This window comes from Alnus glutinosa, chromosome 3 (genome assembly GCF_958979055.1).
Source record: "Alnus glutinosa chromosome 3, dhAlnGlut1.1, whole genome shotgun sequence".
Classification (NCBI taxonomy): Eukaryota; Viridiplantae; Streptophyta; class Magnoliopsida; order Fagales; family Betulaceae; genus Alnus; species Alnus glutinosa.
In genome coordinates this window covers 18079654-18105802 of record NC_084888.1, presented here as the reverse complement: position 1 = coordinate 18105802, position 26149 = coordinate 18079654, and the positions used below count along the sequence as shown (strand labels likewise).

At 38.5% G+C, this 26149-nt stretch overlaps 1 protein-coding gene and 1 long non-coding RNA gene across 2 annotated transcripts; both read left to right on the top strand.

The window, feature by feature from the left end:
* The first annotated feature begins 9561 nt into the window (after positions 1–9561).
* On the top strand, positions 9562–15038 carry LOC133864690 (uncharacterized). The gene is made up of 3 exons (XR_009899552.1): positions 9562–9827; positions 9906–9970; positions 14775–15038. It is a non-coding gene; the product is annotated as an uncharacterized LOC133864690 (long non-coding RNA).
* On the top strand, positions 10952–13370 carry LOC133864689 (uncharacterized). Its single transcript, XM_062301094.1, has 3 exons — positions 10952–11308; positions 12220–12438; positions 13088–13370. Exons 1-3 carry the CDS (start codon positions 11127–11129, stop codon positions 13092–13094), a joined length of 408 nt encoding a protein of 135 aa, XP_062157078.1. The 5' UTR covers positions 10952–11126; the 3' UTR covers positions 13095–13370.
* Positions 15039–26149: the final 11111 nt, after the last annotated feature.

The following is a 26149-nucleotide window of genomic DNA, read 5'->3' as shown; positions in this document are numbered from 1 at the left end:
GGACCATCAATTTACAGCATTTTCTTGTTAACTTTCTAACAACGCCAATTTTGTCCCAATCTGATATTTGAGTAAAACGTTATGTCCAAAATAGCGGAGGGTGTCCGGACGGCTTGACCAAGCGTCCGAACGTTCAACTGCAACTACCTTTCCAAAGTAGCACTGAAAGCTTCCATAACAAGGCCGTGTCCAGACGGTGTTGCCCTAGCATCTGGGCGGTTGCACTTCGGTTGCATGTAATTACCATAATAAGGCTTTGAGCGTCCGGACCCTGAAGGCTGATGTCCAGACGGTTGAACTGGTGCACACAATTTCCATATTTGATGCTTGATCGTACGGACCAAGAAGACAGGCATCCGGACGGTTGAATTTTGTATGTACGTCTTGCCATATAGAGGACATCGTCCAGACTGGATCACACTTTTTCCGGACGGTTGTAGCCGTCTCCCAAAACTGTGTCTTGAGGCAGAAACCCTAATGCTTGTCAAACACTGAATGGCTTACAGACAGTATAACCACGTCGTACAGATGGATTCACTGGAACACTGGGATCTTCTCGAATGCTGAAGAGCGTCCGGACGATTTGCCATTACGTCTGGACGGATGCAACCTTGAACTGTTCGAACCTTCTTGACACTGATGGGCATCTGAACGGAAAGTTCTCGTCGTCCAGACGGATTATACTTTGACAGATGAGCGTCTGGACGGCATACCATGTCGTCCAGACGGATGTTACTGACTGATGAGCGTTCGGATGCTATAGCCATGTCGTCCGGACGACTGATAGGGAACCGAAATAAACTTCCTTGAAAACTTCACAGAATCTTCTTGAAGAACATAGCTGAAGAGTAGACTCTGGATAAAGCAGCAACAGTACATGGATAAAGCAGCATCCCTGTGAAAGCAGCAACATTACGTAGAAGTGATTTTGTCCAAACAGAATGCAGCCAACACAAAAACAAACACAAAACTTCTTGGGCCTCTAGGATCTTTCTTTTCAGCTTCATGGAGTTCAGATTCTCTAGGGGCCTTCTTCATTTTTTCGGAAAACTTCTTCTTGAACCGCTCATTCCTCATTAATCTTCCAAATTTTTTGGCCATCATGGCCATAGCTTTTTCTTCATCCTCGAAGTCGTCTCTAGATGAGACTTTGACCTTATTTTTGGAAGCTTTCAAGGCAATGGTCTTCATCTTTTTGACCGGGGGTAGGGACAGCTCATAAGTTTGAAGAGATCCCATCAACTCTTCAATCTTCATTTCTTCCAAGTCTTTGCTTTCTTCAATAGTTGTCACCTTGATTTTGAAATGCTCAGGCAAAGATCTTACAATTTTAGGGATGAGTTTTACATTTGATACAGGTTTCCCAAGACTCACCATTGAGTTTCTTAGGTCTCTCATTTTTGGAGTAAAACTCTTCGAACGTCTCCTCTTCCAACATCTTAATTTCTTCAAATCTAGAAATTAACATTTGAAGTTTAGCAGACTTAACAAGTTTGGGGCCTTCATATGTTGTTTCTAAGATTTGCCATGCTTCTTTAGCGGATTCATTGTTCGAGATTCTAGAGAACTCAGACGGTGAAAGCGCTTGACATAGAGCATAGAGGCCTTCATCATTGAGAAGTCGTATGATTCGGGAGTTGCATCCGCTGGCTTAGTCCAACCAGTTTCAACAATTTTCCAACAGTCAATGGATTTTAAAAAGAACCGCATACGAGCTTTCCAGTAGCCATAGTTCGTACCATCAAAGGCAGAACATTATTAAGATTTAGAGACATTTTGAAAATAAAACTAGAAGTCAAAAGGAAAGATAACACTCAAGAATTGAATCTTAAACAGATTGTACCAGACTCTAATACCAATTGAAAATTAAAGGACTTCTAATTTTAACAAGTGTGTGCAATAGTGTGCAACAAAATATCACAATGCGGAAAATAAAGAGAAAGATATTTTGTTGTAAGTGAAAACTCAATTAAGAGAAAAACCACTCCGAGGCAGCCAAACCCAAGATATCCATTATTCAGAAGACAAGCTAGTACATAGATAGTAAGACTCATATACCCTACACGAATGCCTCCCAACCAAGTCTCCTACTTGACGGGGTCTTCAATGGAATCCTTTACCTTAGGGCTAACCCTAAGATAGACTTCGGTTTAGCATTGCAACAACACTTGGCAATGGCTTGAGAGAGAACGCTACAGCACAATTATTCTTACAATAAACTCTCTAAGGTTCTACGGAATTCACTATCAAATTCTTACAATCGACATGCTTAGGGCCCTCTATTTATAGGCTACAAAAGACCTAAATCGCGTCTGATTAGGTTTTCCTAGGCGCCGTCCGGACGGTAGACATAAGGCATCCGGACATACAACTGTGCAACTGGCTTTCCAAATTCACACGATATTCTTTTCTTAATAGGGCCGCATCCTGACGATGTTGCCCTAGCGTCCGGACGGTTATACTTTAGCTACACGCAACTTCCATATCAAGGCTTGGAGCGTCCGGACCATGAAAGCTGTCGTCCGGACGATTAAACTTTGTATGCACGACTTAAGGAGAGCGTTAGGAAGGGATCACACATCGTCTGGACAGTTGCAACTATCTTCCCATATCTATGTTTTGGAAAGAAATCTCATAGCTGGTCGAACACTGAACGGTGTCCAGACGTGTTGCTGAGACGTCCGGACAGATGAGACTTGGAATAGTTCAAAGCTTCTTGACACAGAGAAATGTCTGAACGGAAAGTTCTCAGCATTCGGACGGATGATGCTTTGATAGTTGAGCGTCCGGATGGAATATGACATCGTCCGAAGAGATGCAAAGGATCTGATTTTCTTGTCTTGGAATCTGTGCAGAATCTTCTAGAAGCATAGCTTTGAAAGGAAGACTTCTGAAAAAAGATTGAATCCCTGATAAAAAGCATCATTACATGAGAGTGATTTTGTTCAACAAAATGCAGCCAATTACAACCAACAATTATGCATGATCATGTTATTCATAGGATTGAAGTTTCACAAAAGCAATGATTCTCATTCATTAGCAAGCTTAACAAAACAAACTCCATCTTTACAATTTTAGGTAATTAAAAACTAAGCTACTGACTTGGCATTATGAGATATCACAAGATTCAACTAGTATAAAGTGAAGTTAACACAAAGTCATGAGGTTTGAAAAACTAATATCAATCATGAATAGTTCAATACTCAAAATTCGCTGGACTCCCCATTGGATAATACAACCAAGGCATATTATTATTATTATTATTATTATTATTATTATTATTATTATTATCATCATCATTTTAATGCACAGGCTTTGCAGTAATTAGCTCCCTTAAGCTTTCTAATTGACCCGTACGTTAGGATGGTTGCATGGGATCCAACTTGTCTCAGTGGAATTTTGTGCAGAATCTTCATGGACATCTTCTAGAAGCATGTGAACTGTCACTTGTCAAAATATAAGGCACTGTCCATAACACCTGAAGACTTTGAAATAAAACGGCATCCTTGTGAAATAATGCAACCTTACAAACATAGTGTTTTTGTCATTAGAATGTAGCCAATCAAAAACTAACAAACTCCCCCTTTGACTATTCTAGGACAAAAAACACTTGATCGGTTAAAAATACAATTCCGGTCCAAAAATTACAAATACTCCCTCTTTTTGTCTCAAAAGGACAAAGGGTAAATAGAGTATATATCGAAAAACCACAATTAATAAAATTTAAACAACAAGAATAATAGTAAAGTGTCTCATCAAAAGCTCAAATCAACATAAGAGAAAACCGAAACCTCAAGATATCACATCTCCTGAATTTTGGCCACTTCGGCTTCTTGCTCCTAAAGCTAGGAAACCATAGATTGAAAAATCTTTAGTCACTTGAGTCTTCTAGCCTGAAACCAATCATCCGCATAATGAAATCCTCCAAACAAGTGGTCTGGAAGACGATAAAGAAGATTCACAATTGAATCTCTAGCTGGTGCAAGTCTAGAGGAAGAAGTTACGGAAGACTCTGTATGAGCAGGGGAAAAAGCTCATTTGAAATCTGAGACCTTTGGAATTTTGAACATAAGACTTCGACACTAGTTTGTTTTCCAAAGAGTCCTCTGTCTGACGCTATGCTGGAAGCCGCAAAACGACATATTCCTAACAAGATTAGACAGAAATACCAACAGATTTCCTATATCCACAAGAAAATATTAGATCCTGTTAGCTCAAAAAGTATGTGGTATAAAGACGGCTGTCAAGTGGATGTACAAATGAATGCAAAAATAGAGCAATCCAAAATACATAGATATAGCAATATCCATCCAGTACAAAGACAGAATAATCATGCACAATATCTCAAATCAACATCCCAAACAACGATTATTCGAATAAGAGAAGTCAAAGAAAATACCCGGGAATGAGAAGAGAAGTGTAGAGAATGCCAAAATCTCAGGATAAAACCACAAGAAAAACACAACATGAAAAAAATTAAATGAACAATGCAATGCTATGCAAAAGGCAAGAAGTAAAAGGAATGCGAATATTTACCTAGAAAAGATCCCATCCAGACAAAACACTAACTTGTCTGGACGCCTGCTGTAAGAACAACATTCAGGGAAAACAAAAATGCGTGCGTCTGGACATAGCACAACATCTTCCTAACATGAAAGCCATACGCGTTCGGACATAGAAGAAAGTTTGTCCGGACGTTTCACACAGGAAAGCTGAAACTAGAGGAAAATTTGCAGAAAAATATTTTCCCTAATGTTAGCTTCAGAACACGCATGTATAAGTAACTAATAAAGCAGTTCAATAGCATTTCAAAAATATACCAAGAGTCAATAAGCACAAAAATTTCCCTGCAGATAGAAATTTTTCAATAGTGAACTTAACTCATGCTGTGTGTGTGTGTGTGTGTGTGAAAGCTTTCTCAATAAGGTATATCTTCGCTAATATGATTTTAAAGCAACTGAATTTTCTAAATAAGAGAGAAATTCATAGTTAGACCAATCAAAAGTCAAACCTTATCTTACTAGGGCCTAGTCACCCTCATTTGATACTCCTCCCCTAAGAATCAGTACTATTTTTCTTTTTACTTGCAGCATGGAGGACAAGATTAATAGCTGAGATAGCACAGAAGCAGTGAATTTATTCATATATAAAGGCAAAAATAATTAATGCATCAAGAACTGAGACATCAGTTAAACATACATAAGATATCTAAGAAGCTATGTAAGAAAACAATAAAAATCTGCATCATTTTCCTTTTTTTTTTTTTTTTGTTGAAAAATAAAAGACAAAAACAACAAAGACATGCTTAAAAGGAAAAGATCATATGTCTAGACAAAGCATGTGGGTAAGAGCAAACCTGACCTTAGGGAGAGAGGTTTGACTATACCAAGACAAAAAAGTAGTGACATGCTTTCTCTTCATCCCTAGAATGTACCTGCAGAAATTTCTCAAAGCAACCAAGAGAAAATCTAGGAATAGAAAAGGTGGTTCCTCAAACAGAATTTAAGACAAAAATAGGATATATAAGATATGACAATCAATGCAATTCAAACATACCTGGTATGCACTAGGATTTAGGAACTAAAATCCTGGGCATGCTGAGACTGCACCTATCCTAGGTGAGTCCACTCCTCTTCAAGGGCTGAATGGTCTCATCCTTTCTGACCCATACCTGGTGTACCCGTGGTAGATGTGATCGGGTATTGTTCATACTGTCCATTCTCCTCAGCATACCTTGTAACAAGCTCAGTAACCCTTCATAGGCATGGTTTCTATCTTTTGCAACATTTTCTTGTAGTGCCTTGATGTGTTCTTCGGAACAAACAATTGTTGTTATTGCTGATGCCGTGGAACCTGATGTCCCGCCAAAGGTAAAGTACATGATGTTGTCTCAGTAGGCAACTTCCTCTGAGCCTTCTTCTTTTGAGCTTGGGGCTGTGGACATTTCGGTCCGATGTGATAGGTGATGCCGCAATGATGACTAGTGGGCAAGCTTCTTTTGTTGGAATGCTGCTTGACTTTTTCTGCGGAAATATGGTTAGCATTCTTACAAACAATATTTCCCTTACCTTTTATATGTCTCCTATGCGGAGGGACAAATTTTGGTGAGGAAGAATCTTCAACTTCACTTTTCCTCAGAGCATCCTACTTAATCCAAGGCCTGTGGGATTTCAACAAATAACAATTTTGTTAGTTTGTGATTGGCTGCATTCTGTTGGACGAAATCACTTCTATGTAATGATGCTTTTTATCATGGATTCAGTTATTTTCAGAGCCTTCATATTTAGAGTTATCAAAGCTTCTGCACAGACTCCAAGTCAACAATCGGATCCCTTGCATTCATCTGAAAGACGAGGACTTTCCGTCCAGACCTTCCTCTATGTCGAGAACCTTCGAACTGTTCCTGGTTGCATCCATCTGAACGTCTCACCAACACCTCCAGACGCCTCTCAATGTTCGTCAAGTCAAAAGATTTCTTTCCAAAATACATATATGGGAAGACAGCTGCAACCGTACGGACAATGTGTGTTCCCGTCCGGACGCTATCCTTCATAAGACAAGTCGTGCATACAATGTTCAACCGTCCGGATGTTAGACTTCATGGTCCGGACGCTCAAGCCTAATATATGGAAATTGCGTGCATCAGTTCAACCATCTGGATGGCATACTTCAAGGTCCAGATGCTCAATGACTTGATATGGAAATTGAGTGCAGCTAAAGTGCAACCGTCCGGATGCTACAGCAACACCGTCCGGACACGGCCTTATTCAGGACAGAATATTGTGTGAATTTGAAAAGCCGGTTGCATAGTTTTCATCCGGACACTCTCAGCTACCGTCCGAATACCGCCTAGGTAATTCAAGTCAGACGCGAATTTGGATTCCTGTAGCCTATAAATAAAGGCCCCTAGGCATATTGTTTGGAAGAATTCGGTAGTGAATTCCGTAATACTTAGAGAATTTATTTTTAGAGTTATTGTGCTGATCCGCTCACATTAAAGTTGTTGCCAAGTGCTGTTGCTATGCTGAACTGAAGTCTATCTTAGGGATTGGCCCTAAGGAAAAAGATTCCATTGAAGACCCCTTCAAGTAGATAACTTGGTTAGGAGGCGTTCGTGTTGGGTTATACGTCAGAGTGCTAGATACGATCATTGTATCGGGTATGTGAGTGTTACTGTCTATGTACTAGCTTTGTCTTCTGAATAATGGATATCCTGGGTTTCGCTGCCCCGGAGTGGTTTTTCTCTTAATTGAGTTTCCACTTCGTCAACAAAATATCTGTCTCTTTATTTTCCGCATTGTGATATTTTGTTGCACACTATCGCACACACTTGATAAATTAGAAGTCCTAACATTTTCAATTGGTATCAAAGCGGGTACACTCCGTTTAAAGGATTTATTCCCTGAGTGTGATCCTTATCCTGTTGTAACTTCTATTTTTTGTTAACACCTTTTATCATGAATTTTTCTCAGTTATCTGAAGAGAATTCTGATATTGAGCTCTCTAAGGTTTTTGATAAATTGAGTAAAACTTCTAAAAACTCCAATAAAGAGCTCAAAAGGGCGAAGCAAGAAAAAGAGTCTTTGATTGTTCAGTTATCTGAATCACATGTTTTGATTGACTCTTTGAAATATGAGAATACCATGCTATTTAACATTTTTGATACACTTTAGAATAAATTAAAAGAATCTGAAGATCACTTGAAAAACTTCTCTAGTGATAATTTAAAGAGCATGTTTTGTATTCATTCAGATATTTCTAACAAGCCTGATTTATTTGTTAATGATTTGAGTGCTTCTACTTCACATGCTTCTGATTCTGAATTAGATTTTATTGTTATTAAGCCCGTGATAGTAGACACTGCTTGTTTGGATATTTCTAAAAAAATTGTTTAAATAATTGTGTGAAGCCAAAATCCAAAGATACAGGTAGACAAGCTCATGGTAAGTTTGTCCCTATTTGTCATAATTGTGGGAAGGTTGATCATATTAGACCAAATTGTTTTCTATTAAAAACCCACAGATCTTGGATTAAGCAAGATGCTCCGAGGAATCTTTCTCATCCAAATATGTCCCTTCATATAGGAGACATATGAAAGGTAAGGACAGTGTTATTTGTAAGAATGCTAACCTAAAAACTGCAGAGACTGTGAAGAAGCATTCAAACAATTGAAGCCTGCCCACCTATCATCACTGCGGCATCACCGGTCACATCCGACCCAAATGTCCATAGCTCCAGGCTCAGAAGTCGAAGGTTCAGAAGGAGCTGCCAACAAGAGCTACATCAGGCACTCTACCTCCGATGGCACTTTAGGCTCCACGGCATCAACAGAGATAGCAGAAGTTTGTTTCTACCAATCAAAGTGGCAAACCAAAGAAGAACAAATCAAGGCGCTACAAGAAAAAGCCACTGAAGTCCAATGGCAGCTATGGCTATGAAGGATTGCTGAGCCTAATACAAGGTATGCTAAGGAGTATGGCCAACATGGACATGACCTGCAAACCATCTCCACTGGTCAAGCCTGGGTCAAGAATGATGAGACCATTCACCCCTTGAGGAGGAGTGGACTCACCTTGCAAAGGTGAAGTCTTACCACGCCCAGTATTTTGGTTCCTAAATCCTAGTGCATATCAGGTATTGTTAGTTTTTGTGTTGGCTGCATTCTGTTGGGCAAAATCACTATCATGTACTGTTGCTAATTTCACAGGGATGCCGTATCAGTTCAGAGTCTTCAAATATTCAAAGTTTATTTCTCTGATATGGAAATGGCCTTATTAAGACAAGATTAGTGTGACAAGCATCAAGAAGGAATTTCCAGACTCCAATAAGACTCTGCAAAAGTCGAATCCTGAGTTTATCGTCCAAACGGCCTAATGAAATGCCTAGACACTCATCAGTCAGTAACATAAACAACGATGCTTTTAATCAGGGGTTCAGTCAATTTTCAGAAGTCTTCTTTAGAGATATGTTTCTAGAAGATTCTGCACAGGTTCCAAGTCAAATAAATCGGATCCCTTGCATCCGTCTGGACGACGTGATATTGTAATGTCCAAGAAAATATTTAATGGGTTTATTAGGATTAAATAAAATAAGTCTATTTGGTATGGTAAAATAAAACAAAGTGTTCTATTTTTATCCTATGGACATGTAAATGGTAGCCCTGAAAAGAAAATATAATTGATATTTTTAGGTTCAAAGAAATACAAAAGAAAATGAAAAGGTAAAAGAGTTAGAAAAGAAATAAAGGATAAATGAAATAAGTAGACTAAATAAAGAAGAGAGTAGAAGAAAAAAAAAAAAAAAAAAAAAAAAAGCTAGCCAAAAGACAAACAAAAAAATTGACCAACGAAGTAGAAGAAATCAGGTGAGAAAAGACAAACAAATGTGTGTGTGTGTGTATATATATATACACATTAAATGAAGAAGGAAGAATGAATAAAAAAGTCAAAAGAGATTAAAGAAGGAAGAATGGCCCTGTCGGCCATTGAAAGAAAAAATAAAAAAATAAATAAATAAAAGGAGAGGAGAGGCGCACGTCAAAAAAATTGAAAAGAGGCACACATGCACCTCCCTTCTCAAATAATTGGAAAGGCCATTTGGCCTTTCCAAAGCAGAGGCCGAGCGCCTCTGCTGTTTAAAAAGTAAAAAAGAAGAAAAGAAAAAGGGTCATTTGACCCGAGAGAAAAAGAAACAGAAGGAGAGGATTTTTCTTTAAGGTTTTTCATACAAAAATCATGATCTACGAAGATCCAACCGTCCAAACTCAAATCCTATTTCGGAAACGTGATCTACGAAGCCCGATCTACGTTTCTATCGATTGGTTTAAGGTATTTTCACAAACTCTTGGTCTTTGAGATTTTAGATTAAATCTAAAGATATATGTGTTTGATTCTATGTGTTCTTAGGATTTGTTGTGTGGAGCTTGCTAAACACTCTCCAATTGTTGGATTTACATTTGGTGGAATTTTTGGTGAGTTTCCTCAAACTCTAACTTTTGGGTATTTACTTTTAGTTAAATTTTTATGTGATTAACCTGTAGTAAATGCTATGGGTTAATAATATTGGGTTTGGGGTAGTGATTTATAAATTATGGGTTAAGATTGGAAATCTTAATTTGATGGGTTAAATTAATTTGGGGGTTTTAAGTAATTGAAACCTAGATTGTTAATTTGTGGATTAATTGTGGTTATAATGATGATTAATCCCAGATTAGCTATGGGTTTTGTAAAAAGAAGTATTTATGGGTTAGGTTCTAAAATTAGTAAAAATAAATAATTATGGGTATTTAGTTTAAATAGTTTTTGTGAGGTTAACCCTAAGATTTTCTTATAGGTTAATGTTATTTTAAATACGGTAGTGTTTTATGTAAAAGTGTAATGAATATAATTTGAGAGTTAATATTATGGAGAAAATGTTAGTGAAAAATAATTTAGAGATTCGTGAATATAATTTTAGGGGTAATATTATTATAAGTGTTAATGAAAATAATTTATGGGTTAGTGAAATTAATTGCGGGTTAGTAATTAATATTGTGAGTAAATAGTTATATAGTGATTTTAATATTTAACCCTTAGTAAATACTTTGGGTTTGTAATACCCCGTATTTTAAGATATTAAGTAAAATATCTTAAAATATGATTTAAGGCCTAATAATAGGAATAATATACATATGAATATTTGTGGAATAAATATTCATCAAGATAGGTATAAATATTTAAGAGATTAAATATTTATTAGAAATATTTGCATAAGTGTATAAGAGTTAAATTGATTAGAATTAAACTAAGTTTAATTCGATCGATCGATTATAGAATCGATCGTGCAATTAGGGAATCGAACTCTTATTAAAAGCCGAAATCGATCGATCGATTAATTAATCGATTGAGCGATTTAGTTACATAGGTGCTGAAACGGATGAAAATTTGGCTAAGTATATTGGATCGATCTAATATTTTATAGAGTAAAAAGTAGATCGATCTACCTACTGTTCAATTGGATCGATCGAATATTTTATAGTGTAAAAAGTGGATCGATCGACTTTCTGCAGAAAACAGATTCATGCACCAAATCTCCGAAAATCTGATATTTAATACCAAATCTCCCCAAATCTTCTCCCCAGCCATTAGATGCGACCGTTTTGGAGCAATCTTGGCCGTCCATTTCACTATAAAAGGAGCCCAATCCATTCCTTCAATTACACTTCTCAATTTCTCTCCCAATCTCTCACAAAATTCTGTTTCTCTCTCTCTCTCTACTTTGGGTCCAGCAGTGAAGGAAGAAGAAATCCGAAGTTCTCTCTCTCCCGTAGGTAAGTCTTTCTCTCAAGCTCTTTCTCCTTCTCTATCTCTTTGTCTCTCTCTCGACTCTACTGTGAAAGAAGAGAAGAAGAAGAAGGAAAATAGGAAGAGAAGAAGAAGAGAAAAAGAAGAAGAAGAAAGAAAAGAAAAAGAAGAAATATATTTGGTTTTTAATTAAAGTTTTATTTTAATATTGTGAATTTATGAGTTATTTGCTAAAGTAATCTAATGTGTTTTAAGTTGTGTTTTAAACAGGATTTTCAAAGTCGAGTGATTAAATATAAAAATACGTCGTTATGATGCCCAAGTAAAAATATATTATTTTACAAAAGCGCCGTTATGCTGGCCAAATACTTTTAAGTATTTAAGGCATTTAATAAGCCGTTATTCTGCTCAATTTTTATAAGATTAAAATAAAGAAATAAGCACAAAGTTATTTTATTTCACTTATTTCTAAATTATAATATCCGTTAATTATATTAACGAAGTTATTAAGTTTATTTGATTTAAAATAAGCCATATGTTGGCTAAAATCTATTTTGGTATCTCACTGTTTCAGTTAGAATAGCTGAAACAGTACATGCATCAATATTATTTTAGTTAAAGGTTTAAGCTATTTTGGGTTGCACAACTTTATTGTAAAAATCATGGGTTTTAACTATTATACCTATTCTCATAAAATTGGTGTTACGAGATCTATTTTAAATAAATATTTAAAGGCCTTGATAAATGCCGTAATAAAGTCCGCATAAAAAGATTAGTAATAAAATTTAATTGGATTAATTTTACATGACGTTACCATGACAGAATAACGATAGAAAATTATGTTAAGATTTGGAGGTTAGAAATAAAAAATAGTGTTGGAGTGTATTGTTAGTGAATTATATTAATTCACTATTGTGTGCATTCAAATGTATTGCAGTGTATCCTTGTGTGTTCGGTTTATGATGTTAATGAAAGGGAAAAGAATGAAGAAAACAAAAAGAAGGAACACCTTGTTGCTCTCACGAGTTATATCTCTTTTAAAAGGAAAGGAGAAAAATACTCTGTTTCATGTGCTACAGCAAGGGTGCAGTTTTAGCCCCTTTTCTAGAAGCCTTTATCACCAATTGTATGGAAACCCTTTTGGAAGCAAAAAGAGGTAAGTATCTTTATACTTACTGAGGACGAAGCTGGTGGATTTTTCCTATAATATTGTGTCTACTGCTTTATTTACTTGTTTGCGCATGTGGCTTTGCATATTTTATTATTTTAATAATTTGTATAATAACAAGCTGTTGGATCTAGATCCACAGTGGGTACATGAGGCTTCACATGAGTTCCTAGGTTCTCAGTGAATGAAGAGGCACCCGAAAAGAGGATAATAAACAAGCCACTGAAACCTTAGGATTTCAGTTATGCTAGAACCGTAGGATTCCAGTAAAAGATTAATAAAACTTGGGAGATAACTCGTAAAAGGGGGACCGTAGGATCCCAATCAACGCGCTAATACGGACCGTAGGATCCATCACGAGAGGAGTGCTTCCAAGATATAATTAAAACTCTGCATATAAAACTGTCACGCCATTTCTTTATTTATTTATATATACATATACATATTCAATCTATGACTATGACTTGCAACCATAGGCCATAAATTGTATATATATATTTATATATAATCTTTATTTTATTTTATTTCATATGTTGCATTTCATAAATAAATCAGCATTCATTATATTATTGGAAACAGTGGACTCACTTTAGTATTTTTGTATTGTTATTTCTATCTGTATTATCTATTAATACAGGGTTTGAGAACGAAGAGTACCAGGACTATCCAGATGCTTAGATGGATCTGAGTAGCAGTCTTTTCCTGTGTTGTGGTCTCTTGGATGTGATAGACTACCCTTCTTAGTTTATCATTCCATGCACTAGTGTCAAACTCTTTTTATATGTCTCTTCAATGCTATGATATTTTGGTATTACTAATACTTTATTGAGTGTCGCTTGTGGCACGTATGTTATTATTCGAGATGTATTTATAGTATCAGAACAAAGATTATTATTTTATATATTGAGGTTATTCAGTCAGCTCTAATGTGTCATTGTAAAGAAAGAAAAAAAAATAGATATATTCCACTGCCAATTTATAACTCTGACGATGTCGTAATGTCACGTGAAAATCAAAATTTTCACTTACGTCTTTTTGTAAAAGGCGGGGCATTACAGGGTTAGTATTGTTTGAGTTTTAGTTAGTGTCTAAGATTTATGGGTAGACGTCTGGAATCCTTAAAAATATTACGGGTCTTCCAACGGTTTAACCTTGAGCGATTCAAGTGTTAATTATTTAAAGTGCTAAATAGTGCAATGTGTTATTCCACTGTGATACATTGCAAGGTGGCGTCTAGGAGACCTAAGCTTGATATCCGCGCAGCTAGGTGAGTATTCTACTCACTGAGGAACCTTAGGAATTTTGGATATATGAATTGCTATGTTTGGTTTAATTGGATGCTAACTCTATGATGATGATTTGGTATATGTAATTATGAACTATACTATGAAAATAAAATGATGTTGAAGATATGCAAGAAACTACATGTGAATGAATAACATGATGTTTGATATATATATATGTGTGTGTGTGTGTGTGTGTGTGTGTGTGTGTGTGTGATTGAATTGAGAATTGTTGAATTGAGAATATGATGATAAGTTAATGTTGAGACGATTGAAATTGATATGTTTGGAATAGTTGGGGATTGAGTAACATGAAATTATATTATGAATGTGGTATGCGCCGGAGGGAAGATGAATGAGAATAATGTGATTGAGTTGTGGATCATGGGAATTGAATATGTTATGATAATGGTAGTATATGAGTACTTGGTATACAAGGCAAACCTAGGGTACGTGACTCTAGCACTTGTGTGTTGTTTGCCCTGCGGGTATGTAGCTTTACGGGCGGTGTTAAAGGTAAGTCTAGGGTATGTAGCTCTAGCACTTGTGTGTTGTTTGCCCTGCAGGTATGTGGCTTTACGGGCGGTGTTAAAGGTAAGTCTAGGGTAAGTGGCTCTAGCACTTGTGTATTGTTGCCCTGCGGGTATGTAGCTTTACGGGCAGTGTTGACGGTAAGCCTAGCATTGAAGTGCTAGCACTTGTGAGATGTGTGGTAAGCCTATTGAAGTGCTAGCACACGTAAGATGTGTGCCCTGCAGGTATGTAGCTTTACGGGCAGTGTTGAGATGTGTGGTATATTGTATTGGAAAATATGATAAGATATAAGAGTGAGATGAATGGTGAGACTTGTACTTAATGATGTGTTGTTGTGTGGACTTGATGATTTGAGAATAATATTGTTGAATCTTGTATGTATGTATGTTTGCGTGCATTGTTTTCTTCGTAGTGAGTCTTATACTACTGAGGTAGCGAACTCATACTTTCACCTGTACGGATGTGGTTAACGCCACAACCTTACAAACTCTGATGCTTTGACTGCAGGTTTAGTGGATCTAATGAATGACGTCGTAGCATAGTACTTGGGATGTTGTGACTGAAGCCTGACGCGACAGTTATAATGGTTGGACCTTGGGTTGTCTGCCTTTTGGTAGACTTTGTTTATGGCTCTTGTCGCATATGACACTTGTATTTATGAGCCAATCTTTTGGTATGTATTTAATAGCTATGTAGAAGCCTTAAACAGATAGACATATTAATGGATCTTTTGTTGTGATTAATTGTTGTTTATGGATGTACCTTTCGCTACGTTGATAATGTTGTTATGTGTTATCCGCTGCGTAGATGTAATTCTAATTATCAGGTACATGTCATGGACTGTGTACCGTATGTTGGCTGAGCAACATGTAGTCGTGCCACTGTGACGCTCAACTGTCCAAGCATCATCCGTCCGGACGACGAGAACTTTCCGCCCAGACCTTCCTCTGTGTCGAGAAGCTTCAAATTGTTCTAGCTTGCCTCCGTCCGAACCTCTCAAAAGCACGTCCGGATGCCACACAGAGTTCGATCAGCTATGGGATTTCATTCCAAAACACAAATATGGGAAGACAGCTACAACCGTCCGGACAATGTGGATTCCCGTCCAAACGCGCTCATTCATAAGGCATTCAAAATCAAGACGTCCGGTTTAAAGACCAAGAAAATAAATAGGCAACTTAGTAATTAATAAATTACATTTATTAAATAAAAGGAATTTATAATAATATTTATATTACCAAAATAAAATAAGCCTAAGGCAAAATAATGGGAAAATAGTTATAGTTATCATAGTGGGTCCAGTTGAATAAATAATTAATTACATTAACAAAAGTGTGGTTTAAATATATGTGGGGTCAAATATTAAATTGTTAAATGATAGAATTATTAGAAAATGAGGGTCTCAATGTAATTATCAGAAGTTTGGGTTTTAAATTAAAAAGGGGATCCCATTTGCCACACGTCACAACCGGATTGGCTAGGAGAAGATTACCCCATCTTCTCCCAACCACCCTTATGGTGATAAGTGTCCCATCTTATCCCTTCTTTTCCTCCTCCTCTTTTCTTCCCCCTATCCAGTTGGACCACTCTCTCTCCCTCTCCCTGTTTTGCACGGCCCGACCCCCTTCCCCTTTCCATTTCTCCTTCCGTCACACAGCACCCTTTCCCATTTCTCTTTTCCTCTCTTCTCCTCACACACACGTTGAAGATGAGAGAGTTGCAGACCGAGAGAGAGGCTTGACGAAGTAGAAAGAAGAAGAAGAGGATCGTCTCCAGCCATGGGCTTCTAGAGGTAAAATTTCTAGCTTTTTCGTTGTACCCATGTATTACCCATCACCTATATACCATAAAAATTAGGTTTATTTGGGAGGAGATTTAGTTGGGTGATGATTCACGGTGGGATTGCCATGGGTTCCGAAATTTAGATGATATTTGTTTATTTTTCAATGATTGTTTGTTGGTATTTTTGAAGTTTGATTTTGATGGGTTCATGGAAGAGTTCCTAGGGGATAGCTGAATGGTATGGTAGATTGATTGTGTTGGGTTTGATTTGTCTATGATTTTAGGGATAACCGAATGGGTATGGATGTTGTAGAGTGGGTTCTAATTTTATTATATTTTGTTGGGTTTCATGAATGGGTTTGATTCCTTGTAAGTTATGATTCTTTGATGAAGTTTAGTTCTTGGTGGTTATATGTTAGAGAATGAGTGTAATGTTATGAGAGCTTATGTTAGTTAAAATTCTGATTTGGGTAATTGTTGACATTGATATTAAATGGTTGAATTTATTTAGAATGGTTGAGTGTGGGTATTTGTGATGTTTCGATTAAAATGGAGGATGAGGTTTTGATGGTGTTTATGGCTGAGATATGGGGCTTTGATTAATGTATTTTAGTTGTTGAAATTTTGATTGAGTTGGTTAATATATTGGTATGGAACTTAATGTGTATTGCTATGTGATTTTTATAGAGAACCCATGAGTGACCATACTTTAGAAAGGGGAGTTGATTTTGATATTTAAGAATAGATTGCCAATTGTTGGTTGTTGTTTACGAATCAAGAGGTTAAATTGTAGTTAATTCTTGAATTGTTTTATTGGATTTTGTGGTGACTAGAGATTTAAGAGTTAGTTAATTGTCATTGATGATTATTATGGGATGGTGGAAAGTATTCCTAATTAAGAGAAGTTGATCTTCGTTAGGTAAAAGATGGGATTTAATTTATGTTAGTGATTTTCAAGTATTTGAATTGGAGTGTTTGGATTTGTAATAAGTTGTGTTAATAGCCATATGAAAATGGATTTCTATTGGTTGAGCGGTCTTCCAAGTGTGTTGTTTAGGGAAATTATGTTAATGGATTATTGGTGATTATGGTTATGATGATATAGTAGGAAGAATTGTGGGCACTTCCATTTAAGGAATGGGTTGATGTTAATATGCAAATGAGAGTTCAAAGAATTTATTGGGATCCCGTAGGTTCTCTACTATGAGTTATTTTAGTGTTTTAAGTGTGAATTGAGACTTTGATCGAGTAAAAGATTATTTATGAGGATTAGATTGGCTCGTAGGTATGGTTAGGTGGTTGGTCATGTTTATAAGCTTCAATTTGTCGGATAGGTTTGGAGGCTTTATGAACTTTTGTGGATGCTTTAAGTTAGTTAACAAGAATTGGAGGGTCGAGTTATATGTTAGTATGGACATAAACCCGTAGAGTGTGATAAAGAATAAAGGGTTGAATAGAATAGTTGAAAATGAAAATGCAAATGAGATTTACAGTTTAATCCAATTAGGTCCATAACCTATTATATCAATTAGGTTTTATAACCTAAACTACTTGAATGGTTAGAAACTAGTTGAAAAATGGAATTGACTTATAAAATAAATGGCAAGTGTGTGCACAAAGTGTTAACAAAAATAATCAATGCGGAAAATAAACAACACAAGAATTTTTGGTAACGAAGTGGAAACTCGAGATGAGAAAAACCACTCCGGGACAGCCAAACCCAGGATATCCACTATTCAGAAGACAAGACTAGATACAAGATAGTAACACTCACATACCCCTGATGCAGTGGTCGTACCTTGCTCTCTAATGTGTAACCCAACACAAACGCCTCCCAACCAGGTCTCCTACCTGAAGGGGTCTTCAATGGAATTCTTTACCTTAGGGCTGACCCCTAAGATAGACTTCAGTTTAAGCGCAGCAACAGCATATTTGCAATGGCTTGAGAAAGAACAAATCAGCTCCAATAACTTCACACAATAACTCTCTAAGCTCTAAAGGAATTCAATAGCGAATTCTTGTAGTTCTCAATGCCTATGGGCCTCTATTTATAGGCTGAGGGTTCAAATGGGCGACTGCTGTGATATGTACGGACGCCGTCCGGACGGTGAATCTGAGCCGTCCAGACGGACAACTGTGCGACAAAAATTCTGAGATTTTTGCTGAAAATCTTTCCTGTTTGAGAGCCGCGTCCGGACAGTGAGGCACTGTCGTTCGGACGGTCGCACCTCCGCTGCAAGTAATTTCCATATAAGGCTTTGCACGTCTAGACAAAGGGGGATGGCCGTCCGGACGGTTAATCATCAACATGCAATTTCCATATCAAATGAGCGCTCGTCCGGACCATGATAGGCAGGTGTCCAGACGGTTGAAGTTGAATACGCAATTTCGATATCTGTTGAACGCACGTCCAGACCAAGCTGACTGACGTCCGGACGGTTGTATTTGAATTGCGATTCTTGCCTTATGTATGAGCGCGTCCGGACGGGAATCTACGTCGTCCGGACTGTTGCATCAATCTTCCCTTATTTGAACATGGAAAGAAAATCTGAAGCTGATCGATCACTGGACATCGTCCGGAAGGATGCAAGCTGGAACAGAAGCTTCTCGATACAATGAAGAGTCCGGACGAAAATTCACATCGTCCGAACGGCTAGAACTGTGGACAGATGGGCATCCGGACGGGATGACACGTCATCCTGACGGCTGGCAGGGAACTGACTTTTCTGACTTGAAGAATCTTCTGAAACACTTCTGAATAGCGGAAAACCTGTTAAACAACATTTTTACATACAAGTGATTTTTGTCCAAACAGAATGAGGCCAATCACAAACTAACAAACTCCCCCTTTGGCCATTCTGGGACAAAAATCACTTGACCGGTTTGGAAATACATTCCCGGTCCAAAAATAAAAATTACTCCCCCTTTTAAATTGAAATTGACTTCTAAATAAAAGGCAAGTGTGTGCACAAGTGTCAACAAAAATAAGCACAGTGGAAATTAAATGACACAGAGATTTTGGTTGAAGAAGTAGAAACTCAATCAAGAGAAAAACCACTCCGGGGCAGCCAAACCCAGGAATTCCACTATTCAGAAGACAAAGCTAGATACAAGATAGTAACACTCACATATACCTGATGCAGTGGTCGTACCTTGCTCTCTGACATGTAACCCAACATGAACGCTTCCCAGCCAAGTCTCCTACCTGAAGGGGTTTTCAATGGAATCCTTTACCTTAGGGCCAACCCCTAAGATAGACTTCAGATGTAGCGCAGCAACAACACACTTGCAATGGCTTCAGAGGAAAAATAACGTCTCTGAGCAGATGTGGAATTCAATACCGAATTCTTGCAGTTCTCAATGTACAGGGGCCTCTATTTATAGACTGAGGTGCAGAATGGGCGACTGCAGAATGGGCGTGCATCGAACAGACAACTGTGCGACAAGATTTTTCAAAAATTTCGCTGAAAATCTTTCCTGTTTAAGATCTGCGTCTGGACGGTGAGACACTGAGGTCCAGACGGTCATACGTCCGCTGCAAGTAATTTTCATATAAGGCTTCACGCGTCCGGACCAAAGGGGATGAATGTCCGGACGGCGATTCTTCAACACTCAATTTCCATATTTGCTATGCGTGCGTCCGGACCATGAGAGGCAGACGTCCTGACGGTTGAAGTCGAATCGGCAATTTCCATATTAGTTGCACGCTTGCCCGGACCAAGGCTGACTGACGTCCAGACGATGATATTTGAATTGCGATTCTTGCCTTATGTATGAGAGAGTCCGGACAGGAAACCACATCATCCAGACGGTGTATCAATCTTCCCATATTCTGAACTTGGAAAGAATCTGAAGCTGATCGATCACTGATGGACGTCCGGACAGGCTTCTGAGAGGTCCAGACGGATACAAGCTAGAACAGAAGCTTCTCGATACAGTAGAGGGTCCGGACAGAAAGATACGTCATCCGGACGGATGATACTGGTCTGTCTAGCGTCCGATCGGGGTGAAGACGTCGTCCAGACGGATGGAACAGTGGACAGATGGACGTCAGGACGGGATGACACATCGTCCGTACGGCTGACAGGGAATCTGAAATTTTCTATCTTTTTCGTAGTGCAGAGTCTTCTAAAAATGCTCTGACAAGTGGAATCCCTGTTTACAGCATCTTTATACATAAGTGATTTTGTCTAAACACAGAATGAGGCCAAAATACTAACACCCCTTTTTGTCACAAAGGGACAAAGGGTAAAACAGAGTAATAAAGAAACCAACTACAATAAAAATTACTCCCTCTAACGGTCTCAGAAGGACCAGGGTAAACAGAGTAATATTAGTCAAAGAGTTTAACAAATCATAGCAAAAATATAAAGCGAATGTCTCAAACAACAAAAAGAAAACAAAATAGAAGAAAACTCAATCATCCTCTACCATAGGTGCAGTCCTAGGCCCATCATCCTCATCATCACTACTGCCATAATGATGATACATGAGGCACTCCTTGAGATCCAGCTGGTTCTGCTCCACACGCTTGTTGATGGAGTGCACCTCCTGCTGCATAGAAGTGATGGACTGTTGCATGGTGCTCATTCCTCCCTAAATGGCAGCTAAGGCCTCCATTATCTGTGAAAAAATTGATTTCCGGCTCAGAAGGCAGGACGGTTTGAGAGGATGAAGCCATGTCTGGGAAGCCGACTGTCATGACAGCAGGGATGGGCACCTCATCATCGGAGTCATCTCTCCGCAGCTGCGCATTAGACTTCATTAAAGTATGCTTGCTGATGGGCTGTTGAATCTTCATCTTAGGTTCTCCAGTAATGTTGATTCCCGACTTAAGAATGATTTGAGTGAGTAGGCAGCCAAAGGGGAGGCCGGTATTACCCTCATCACAGGCTTCCAACATCACACCCAAAATGTGCTTCCACAGGCAGAAAGGCTAACGGAGGTGGATGGCATAAACAAACTGGGCCGTCTTCAAAATTAGGTCACTGCGCCTGACAACTGGCCATAGGTTGTGCTGAACTATTTTGGCCAACAAGCAATGAGAAGGAGACAATGCCCCGATCCGGAATGTGGTAGCACGCTCTTCTCCCTGTGGAACGGCATGGAAGAACTCTCGAAGATCGTCCATAGAAGGAGGAAGCACCACCTCATTATAAGAACTGCCGGGCAACTCAAGGACTGGTGCTCCGATGAAGTGACTGATGATCTGGGGATCAACAGTGATGATATACCCGTCAATAGTGGACTGAAGTACCAACCCACGATCATCGTCCTGCGCCACCTCTAGGTTGGCATAGAAGAGTCTGACAAGCCTGGTGAGGACAATACAGGCACATGTGTAGAGATATCCCCAATGGTAAGTCTGGATAGTGTCGTAAATACTATCCAGCGGAGGCACCATGATGTCAGATCGAACCACATTGCGCTCAGCAATGACTGTGCGGTCCATGATTTTGGTTTGTAGTGTGCTCCCCTCTTCCTCTGTCCTCTGGCGGACCCTACACTGGGAACTAACTGCTGACATGATGTTGTAAAAAGAAACCAACAAGAGTTGCTAGAAATAATCCAAAAATATTCTTGTTAGGTCACACAAATTATAATAGCAGTAAATAAAAAAATACAACTAGTCCCAACACAGCAGATATATGTGTCCCGAAAATTTCAACAACATTCCTAAAAGATATAAATATTCCTACAATTAAAAATAAATTGAAAAGGAAAAGACTAGAAAAATACTTTGAATGTGAGAGAAGTGCACACAAAAAAAAAAAAGAGATAGGGAGATAAAGCCAAAAGCTTGCAAGAAATAACTCACAAGATGCCAAAAGGAAACTTTTTGGTGGGGTGGAGAGAATATGCGGCGACCAGGTATTTATAGGACCTGTGGGGTCCCCGTCCGGACGGTGAAATAATGCCATTCGGACGCGCACTGCCTCGAAACCATGAGGGCAGGTCGCGCGCATCCGGACAAGTTATCCTTACTGTCCGGCCGTTGGTTGCTGCGCGCGTCCAGACGTAACCTGATCCCGTCTAAACGACTAAGCTCCACCCGTCCGGACGCCAAGAGTGACCGTCCGGACGCTCCACACTAAGACATCAGAAAAACTGAGGAAACTTTTACAGAAATCAATTTTTCTCAAGTCAGTTTCAGAACACGCTGGTATAATCTACTGATAACACAGTCAGAGAGCATCTCAAAACTAGGTAGAGATATAAAAGACAGTTGAGAGTACAATCAGCACAAATATTTTCCTGGACATAGAAAATTTATATAGACAACTCAACTCATGCAATGCGTGTGTGTGTGAAGACTTAACCCACAAGGTATGACTTTCGATGACATGACAAATGGAAACTATATTTTCTAAATAAGAGAGGAAATCAATGAAAGATTAGTCAAAAGTCAAACCTTATAACTCACTAGGGCCTAGCCACCCTCATCTGATACATTCCCCCTGAGATGCAGCACCTAATTGTTTTACTTGTAACATGAAGGACAAAGTAAAAAATTTACTTGCACGTAGAGGGCAAGGCATATAACAAATTCAACACATAAGCAGTGAATATACAATTTAAAGCACATAATGCAAATGATTTACTGCTTGATACTTATGGTGCTGCAACCTAGAGAAAAAGCAAGAGTTTTTAGTTTTTAGGTTCAACTAGCATGTGGTCAATTTGGCCATCTTATATAAAGACCTTCTCTCCTATCCAAAATTTCTAGAAACAAAAAGTTAGAGAAGGAAAGATGTACCTTTAGGGGAGTCTTGGATAGTGAACATTTTACATCGCACGAGAAAAGAAGCTATCCTACTTTTGCATATACAGGAAAACACTTGGCAGATTATAGTCATAAACTCTCAATTATATCTAAGCAGAGTAGATAAATGCACAAAGAATTGAGATATCAGGTGAAAACACAGGCAATATCTGATATGTCAAGAAAAAAATATCCTACAAATACTCCCCAAATTTATTTTTTACTTTTTATGAAAAATAAATGGACTTCTAAATTTAACAGTGTGTGTGAACAGTGTGCAACAAAATATTAAATGCGGAATTTAAAGGAGACAAATATTTTGTTGACGAAGTGGAAACTCAATTAAGAGAAAAACCACTCCGGGGCAGCCAAACCCAGGATATCCACTATTTAGAAGACAAAGCTAGATACAAAGCAGTAACACTCACATACCCCTGATGCAGTGGTCATACCTTGCTCTCTAACGTGTAACCCAACAAAAACGCTTCCCAACCAGGTCACCTACCTGAAGGGGTCTTCAATGGAATCCTTTACCTTAGGGCAACCCCTAAGATAGACTTCACAGCTGATCAAATCACACACTTGGCAAGTCTTTAGAGGAAATATCACGTCTCTAAGCTGTAGAGAATTCACCACCGAATTCTATGTTGAAAGCATGCCTCAAGCCTCTTATTTATAGGCTTTGGAAACCCAAAATTAGGTCAAAAATGCATTCTATGGCACGCACTTCCGGACGGGAGCCAAGGCCGTTAGGACGGGCCAAGTTTTTCTTGTCCGGAAAGTAATTCTGGAATTTTCTGCAGGGCCGTCCGGATGGGCAAATATTTCCGTCTGAATGCTTCTGGTAGCCGTCAGGATGTTCAAATTACACCATTTTTTCTAAGCTTTCCAACGATGCCAATTTCGTCCCAATCCGATATTTGAGTAAAATGTTATGACCAAAATACCGGAAGGTGTCCGGACGGCTTGACCGAGCGTCCGGACTGTCAACTGCAACCGCCTCTCCAAGATAGCGCTGAAAGCTTCCATAACAAGACTGGGTCTGGACAGTGTTTCCCTAGAGTCTAGACGATTACACTTCGGCTGCATGAAATTACCATAATAAGGCTTGGAGCGTCCAGACCTTGAATGCTAACGTCCGGATGGTTGAACTGGTGCACACAATTTCCATATATGAAGCTTGATCGTCCAGACCATGAAGGCTGACGTCCGGACGGTTGAACTTGGTATGCACGTTCTTACCTTATAGAGGACATCGTCCGGACGGGATCACACATCGTCCGGATGGTAGCAGCCATCTTCCAATAACTGTTTCTTGAGGCAAAAACCCTAATTCTTGTCAAACACTTAATGGCGTCCAGACGGTATAACCACGTCGTCCGGACGGATGCACTGAAACACTAGGATTTTCGCGAACTCTGAAGAACGTCCAGAAGATTTGCCATTACGTCCGGATGGATGCAATCTTGAACTGTTCGAAGCTTCTAGACACTGATGGTCGTTCGGACGGAAAGATCTCGTCGTCCAGACGGATGTTGCTGATTGATGAGTGTCCGAACGGAATACCACGTCGTTCGGACGGCTGACAGGGAACCGAAATAAATCCTTGAAAACTTCACAGAATCTTCTCGAAGAACATAGCTGAAGAGTAGACTCTGGATAAAGCAGCATCCCTGTGAAAGCAACAACATTACATAAAAGTGATTTTGTCCAACAGAATGCAGCCAACACAAAAACTGACGAACTCCCCCTTTGGCCATTCTGGGACAAAAATCATTTGACCGGTTAAAAATACAATCCCGGTTTAAATAAAAAATTTCTCCCCCTTTTTGTCACAAAGAGACAAAGGGTAAAACAGAGTAATGAGAAAAACCACACAACAATTACTCCCCTTCAATGTCTCAGAAGTACAAGGGTAAATAGAGTAATAATATCCACAGACAAAAACTTTCGAAAATCCAAAACAATAGGAGAATAGAGAAAAGTCTGCAAGTGGCCCAAAAGAGACGAACATAAATCTTCCAAGTATCAAATCCCAAGACTTTTGGAAACTGAACATCCGACTTCAACAATAGTCAGTTTTCCAAAGGATGCATCTGTCAAACATTGTGCTGGGTGCCGCTGGATGTCATATTCCTGAATCAAAACCAACCAGAAATACTTCCAAAAATACCATTAGATCCTGTTAGTTCCAAAAATAATGTGGTATTCAAGACGGCTGTCAAATGAATGCCAAAGAGAAATATAAGCAATGCAGCTATTCATAAGGCATAAAAGATCAGCCCAGCACACAGACAGAAAAGGATTTTCATGCACAATATCTCAAGAAAATATCCCAACAAATATTCCAATATTCTAAAACCACAAAGACTTAAAAGAATAACGGAAGACACAAAGAAGATCATGGGATGAGAAGAGATGTGCAACAAATGCCAAAATCTCAGGAGAAACCCACACAACATGCCATGATAAATCAAACAATGGATAGATGTGTGTTATGGCAAAAAAAAAAGAGACGCTAGTCTTAAACCTATAGAGATCCTGTCCGGATGTGTCACTTAACCATCCGGATGACAACTGCTAGATCAGCATATGGCAAGACTGCGCTCGTCCGGATGTAAGAGTAGGTCCATCCAGACGCTTCACACTAAAAATCTGAAACTGAAGAAAAATTTGCAGAAAAATATTTTTCTCAAAAGTTAGCTTCAGAACACGCATGTATAATCAACTGATAAAACAGTCAAATAGCATTGCAGAAATATGCAAAGATATAAATGAGAGTTAAGTATTCAATAAGCACAAATTTCCCTGCAGATACAAATTTTAAATAGATTGCTCAACTCATGCAATGCGTGTGTGTGGAGACTTTCTCAATAAGGTATGAAATTCACTAATATGACAGAAAGCAACTAGATTTTCCAAACAAGAGAGAAAATTAATGAAAGATCAGCCAAAAGTCAAACCTTATCTTACTAGGGCCTAGCCACCCTCATCTGATACACTCCCCCTAAGATGCAGCACCTAATTGTTTTACTTGAACCATGAAGGACAAAGTAAAATTTTTACTTGCACGTAGAGGGCAAGGAATATAGCAAACTCAGCACATAAGCAGTGAATATACAATTTAAAAGCACATAATGCATATGATTTACTGCTTGATTCTTATGGTGCTGCGATCCTATAGAGTGCCAAAATTTTTAGGCTCTAGGTTCAACTAGCATTTGGTCAATTTGACCATCTTAATCAAAGACCTCTTCTCTTATCTAGAATTTCTAGAAGCAAAAAGTCAGAGAAAGAAAAGATGTACCTTAAGGGAGTCTTAGATAGTGCACATTTT